Source organism: Telopea speciosissima, chromosome 10 (assembly GCF_018873765.1).
Source record: "Telopea speciosissima isolate NSW1024214 ecotype Mountain lineage chromosome 10, Tspe_v1, whole genome shotgun sequence".
NCBI classification, from domain to species: domain Eukaryota; kingdom Viridiplantae; phylum Streptophyta; class Magnoliopsida; order Proteales; family Proteaceae; genus Telopea; species Telopea speciosissima.
In genome coordinates this window covers 1,309,868-1,316,050 of record NC_057925.1, presented here as the reverse complement: position 1 = coordinate 1,316,050, position 6,183 = coordinate 1,309,868, and the positions used below count along the sequence as shown (strand labels likewise).

Below are 6,183 nucleotides of genomic sequence, written 5' to 3'. Positions count from 1 at the left end.
TGCTTCTTGTAGTTGTTATATTTTGTGTAATAATCTAAAAAATATCGTTTATTGTTCACACCTATGGACAAACTTAGTCATTCAGTTCTAGGGTTTTCGTATTTTATGTTTCCCAATAGTGATTGAATGGAAATATAAATTCATAGTATATTAATATGTTGAACATTGATTCACTTGAGATTCCTGATGGTTTCACCGCCAATTGATTTTAGCAACAAGAATTTTTAATAGTTTAATTTTCTTATACTTGAGAGACACTTATCGTTATGTTTATATTTTGTGCGCTTGTCGTGATCCAATGGTTGATGTCTATCGATAGGACTAACTGCACACTAGTCACTCAGTATACACAGTATGCATGGAGATTGGGGTGACATTTAACAAGGTTATCACTGCCTGTTTAGGGAGAATATCTGAGTTAGTGAGTTGTCGGACTGTGATTGGTTGAAACCCTGGGCCTAAGTAGTTGTTTTGTAAAGAATTTGTAAAAATGTTTTTATTATTTTATATTAAATTAAATATATTTAAAAAATGTTTTCAAATTGTTTTGGGTCTAATCATTTGTAATGACACTCATTTAGTTTATTGTGGTTGTACCTGATTGCATGTGATTTTTATACTATGGTTGCAAGTCCATTGTGGATGTTGGTTGTGGTGGGAAGAAAGTATAATGAAATTATCCACCACAAGGGATTTTTAGGTTAAACCTTTAGGATCACAACACTTGACGTGATCTTGTCCGTTAGATTGTAATCTCCTAAGTAGGCATTTTCTTAAAAGAAGCTTGACATAAACCCTAAATTCCAATACAATATTATCTTAGTAAAGGAAAAAAGAGAACTTGAGAGAGAAAAGAAAGTATTTTTCTTCCTCAAGCCAAGATTTCTGCCATTGAAGTTGGTGCAATCAAACAAAGTTAGTGACCTCATGCTACATTCCTTTGGAGGAACGTATCACTTGTGAGTTCTAGGTAACCTATCTAACTCGGAATTGATTTATTATCACATATGTTCATCGAGCCCTTATTACCATTAATTTTTGTTATCTATCTGGTATCATACTGTCTCCTCTACTACTTTCAGGCTAATGTACATTTCTGTGGGCAATCAATTCCTTCTATTACTGTTCCTCAGGGACATAGGTTGTATGATAGTCCATCTGTTGCTTGGTTGTTTTGTTCTCATTTTAATGATGTTTAGAACACTTCAACCCCGTAAAATCCTTCATTTATTGAGTGTGTATTTGATCCTGTAATTTTAATTGAGGAAAATGAGTCTTTATTTTCTATACCATTGAAAGAGATAATAAACAGGTGGTGTTTAGTATGGAGTCTTATAAGGCCCCTAGATATGATGGCCTTCCAAATAGTTTTTATTTTATTTCCAGTCTTGTTGGGATATAATTGAAGATGATGTGGTTTCTTTTGTCAATGGTGTGATGCCACCTAGAATGAATCATATCTTAATTACCTTAATTCCAAAGAAGAATTAAGTCTATATATGTTGAATGTTATAGGCCTATTAGTTTGTATATTGTTTGTTATAAAATTATTGCTAAGTTACTAACTAATATGTTTAAACTTTTTCTTGACCGTTTTATATCCCTATGTCAGGCTGCTTTTGTTAAAGAAAGACATTTTAGATAATGTGGTGGTAGCTCACATTATATAAATCATTACTAATGGTAAAACTGGATGGATTGGAATTAAGCTTAATATGTTTAATGCATATGACAAGATTGAGTGGCGATATTTGGGATTTATTTTTATTTTTTAATTCTTTGGTTTAAATTCTGCTTGGTGTGATTTGGTTTGTTTTTTAATATTGTCTATTTTGTGTTTCTGTTAGAAGGTAATTGTTTTGTGTTTTTTTTTAACCATCTAGGGGTATCCATCTGGATTGCCCTTTGAACCCTTATTTTTTTTTAGGGAAAATGAACGCTAATTGGTGTTGTAGCGTGGTGTATACCTGTGCCTAGGCACAGCCACCCGCAAAATGACTAGTGCACCTTTGGTCCTTTCTACCTTTCCAGGGGTGCATCGATCATTTCGCGAGTGGTAGTGCCTGAGCACAGGTATACGCCTGGTTTTAGCCTATCCGGTACCTTACCAGACCAACCAACTACAAGCCCGACTTAGCCCACCCGGTTAAGGCCCAACCGATTATAAACCTTTAAGATAGAGTTAATATGATCACTAGGGAAGTAACCCATGTAAATTCTGGAATGATAAATATGTTTGCCATACCTGTGCAAAATTAATTAGGTAGTGGATTAGTATTTCAAATCTATATACGGTTAAAATAATCTGATCAAATCTCAGCAAAAGTAAATTCTGGGGCGCTGTTCTCTATGCCATAGCGTAGCCTGTGCCCAGGCACATGGGGTGAGCGCAATGACCACTCTGCCCCCCTGCATAGGCTGCCGATGTACCTGGGCGCAGGCTGCGCTGCGGCACAGAGAACATTCTCCCTTAAAGTCTATCCTTCATTTTGTACCCAAGCAAAGGACTTGCACCCTTATTAGTTGAAATCCATTGGCCTTAATCCAAATTTTATAATCCTAATTCTTAAAACCATGAGTACTGCTACGAATTGTGAAGTGCGAATTTATGGACAACAATTTTTTATTTTTCCCTCAAACCCACTTTAGAGCCCAATTTAAGAGCTGCACCATTTAGAGCCCATTTAAAGATCGATTAAAGTTAAACAGGCCCACAACCCAGTTAAAGCCCGATTATAAGATAAGATCGACCAAGCCCATGCAGACTCGGCCCGATTAACTAAACGGGTGGTCACAATGCGGTGCTTGAAGTTGGTTATGCCCGGTTAGGCCAGACCGAGCCCGATCGTTTGACACCCCTACTTATGACCATGTGGAGGCTGGATAGTTATGAGTTATGACCATGTGTTCCTTTATAATTATCAATTTCTTTTGGCTTTTATGAGATTTGGATTTACAGGGAACGCAATGGACTCAGAGATCAGAGGGGTATTACAAGGATTGTTCCAGACGAAACGACTAAGGTCGGGAGAGGTAGATGTTTAGACTTAATGTGAAGCAATAGTTGGTTGGCTTACTCAAAAGACCAAACATAGGTGGCCTTAGGATTTGTTTTGTTTATTAGATGAGAGGGTTGTTCAAACAATCAAGTCCTTTACATTTGTAAATATAACTTACAAGTAGCTAGATCACTAGTAGTTAGGAAAGCAAAACTTAACAAGTTAAACTGTTCTGTATATGATATATTGATATATGTATTCTTTTGCCAACCTTGGTGACAACAAATTCCTTTAGGTATAGCTTGTGTAATTTCAGTACCAATTCTGATCTAAACCTTTTCATGGGGGGCACGACGGTTATTTCGCGTGGTTCAATTCTGGGTGTAGGGGTCAAACATCGCACGCGACCAGATAGCGTACTTTCTATCTAATTAAATAAAAACTAAACCTGGTTGCGATCCCTAATCCCTAATTCCTATCTCCCAAACTCCCAAAAGCTTTAGTAATCAAGCAGCATAGGCAAACCAGAATATACAATTGAGTCTCCCATGATCTAACAATCTTGTGAGCTAAAAACATTCTGAGATCTATGAGAAAACCTGAAATCCACGGTAGAAAAATTATTCTTCGGAGAGAGCTTTCAAACAAAAAGCTTGTCCTTTGTATTTGCAATTCCCCCCCATCTCCCCTGAAGCTTTAGTGCTGCTTGCAATTCCCTGATCTTCATTGGGTTTGGCTTCACAACCCATCAGGAAACAGTTGGAAGTTGGAACGGTCCACATTACATACTCATCACTTTCTCTGTTATCCTTATCCACTCCATCAATGGTTTACTTATCAAATTGATCGAACGGTCACAACTAACAAACAGATAAGCCCCACTATGCTTCCAACGGGCTATATTAGATTGAAACCCATTAGGATTTGTTTAAAGAACACAACCACAAAGAGAGAGCAGATATGGGTTTGGGGGAGGAGGGTCACATGATAAAGGACCCGAGGGAGGCCTTAAGCCTCCGGTGTTCAAGCGACGAGGCCTGTTGGACGGAGATGCATCCGACCGTCCATTTAAAATCAAAGGGTGAAAGTAATTTTTCAGTTATTCTATGGGCGCTACTAAAATAAATGAGAGAAAAAAGTATCCAATTTGTTTGTAGGAAAGGGAGAAAAAGAGATAAACAACAGAGAGAACACTGAACACCTAGTTTGAGAGAGAAACAGAGAAGAGAGAACGAAAGGGCAGGGCAGGCAGAGCAGAGTAGAGAAAGAGATAGCCAAGGGAAGAGAATGATCGATTGTTATTCGTGAAATAAAAAAAAACTGATCTGTGTTTTCTTTGTTTTGAAGAAATCTTCTCATTTTCTTTGTCAAAAATCTCATCTTCTTCAAGTTTTTTTTTGGGTGCTGGTAGCTCTGTAATGGAGTTCTCTTCTTGTGAGTTTTCTTCTTTTGCATTTTCTCTTGCTTCTCTCGAACAAATTTTGTATCTCTTTGGTGTTTGTTTCTAATGGACCCTCCCGAACGCATTGAATTGCAGGATAGTCTGAAGGGGTCGTTCTGCTTTCGGTTTCTCTGCAACGACCATAGATCTTGAGGTGAGAAAGATTATTCTTTTGCAGATTAAGCGAATTACTTCGATTAGTAACATCTTCTTCCCCATTTATTGAGTTGTTAGAGCAAAGCCAGCCCAAACCTAAATGGGTTTATTAATCTCTTCATTTTCTTGTGGCAGGAATGGAGAAGGAAACAAAGAACCAGCGAGTAGGTAGAGGTCCGGAAACCGATTTCCTTCTACAGTGGGGGAACCGGAAGAGACTGCGATGCGTGAAGATAAAAGAAGAAGACGACGCATCAGAGAAACCCAACGGCGTGATTAGGAAGAAAATCACCTCTCGGGTTGATCGGCGTGTCGTCAGAGGGGAGAAAGAAACTTCTCTCCCTCCTCCACAACCTAATCACATTAACAGGTAACCTTCAAAACAACTTCAAGCAAATGAGATTCGAAACATTGAAAATCTGAGAAGGGACTAGAAAGAAGACTAATCTTTTTCTTTCTTTCTTTTTTTTCTCTGGTTCTGTTTGGTTTCAGAAACTCCGAAACAACCACGATTCCGTCTACGCCAAGCGAGAATAGAAAGTCATCTTCGCCGGAAAAGGAAGACAGGTACTACACGACCAGAGGGTCTCTGGGTTTCGATGACAATGGCAAGATATCCATGGATTTAGGACAGGATAGAGGGTTTGTTTGGCCCAAGTTGTTTATTTCATTGTCAAGCAAAGAAAAAGAGGAGGATTTCATGGCGATGAAGGGCTGTAAGCTTCCTCAAAGGCCCAAGAAAAGGGCTAAGTTCATCCAAAAGAGTTTACTTGTAAGTTCCCCAACACTCCCGTCTCTGCCTCTCTCCAGAATATTCTGAAAGACCCAAAATTTTTAGTGGATTCATCCAAAATTTCTTGTATCTGAGACTCTGAGTTCTGATATTGATGAAATTTGTTTCTGTGGCATATGGGTATGATGGATATTCCGCAGTTAGTGAGTCCCGGTGCGTGGCTCTCTGATCTATGCCAAGAGAGATATGAAGTGAGGGAAAAGAAGACATCAAAGAAGGTATTAAATTGATTGCATCTTTTCTTAGCAAATTTTAGTATCCGTATTCCAAAATCTCTTGATTTGTATTTCCCCTTCCTTCCCTCTCTTCCTAAGTGGGTGGTTTGTATATTTATCTTGGCTACTTGTTTTTTCCCTGCTGCAGAGACCGAGAGGATTGAAGGCCATGGGAAGCATGGAAAGCGATTCAGAATGAGTAGCCATCTCTTCGGATTTCGATAATTGGGTTTTTTCCTTTTATGGATCTTCAGGGGAGAGTTGTTAGAGGTTATTGACCGGAAAATTTAAAAGGAATAGAGAGAAAAGAGAGAGAGAGAGAGACATAGAGGGGAAGCAGTTTCCGTTGCGTATGTACAGAATTGTTTTTCCTTTCACACTAGAAATAAAATGTTCAATTTTCTTCTAAATTTGAAAGAAAACGAAAAGAGAGATCTTTTTCACTACTGCCTGAGATGCTTATGCTTATCTTTATTCCCGCCTCGCGGGTTCTCCTGTCCTTTCTAACAACAATCCAGTTATGATGTCTTGCGATTACGAATACACAACTCTAATGAAAAAATGAAAGATGGCTTTGCC

The 6,183-nt window shown here is 38.3% G+C and overlaps 1 protein-coding gene across 1 annotated transcript; it reads left to right on the top strand.

Moving 5' to 3' along the window:
• The first annotated feature begins 4,313 nt into the window (after window positions 1-4,313).
• LOC122641922 lies at window positions 4,314-5,905 on the top strand. The gene is made up of 6 exons (XM_043835256.1): window positions 4,314-4,433; window positions 4,537-4,594; window positions 4,732-4,966; window positions 5,089-5,368; window positions 5,530-5,607; window positions 5,753-5,905. The coding sequence occupies exons 3-6, from the start codon at window positions 4,734-4,736 to the stop codon at window positions 5,801-5,803; spliced, it is 642 nt and encodes a 213-aa protein (XP_043691191.1). The 5' UTR covers window positions 4,314-4,433; window positions 4,537-4,594; window positions 4,732-4,733; the 3' UTR covers window positions 5,804-5,905.
• Window positions 5,906-6,183: the final 278 nt, after the last annotated feature.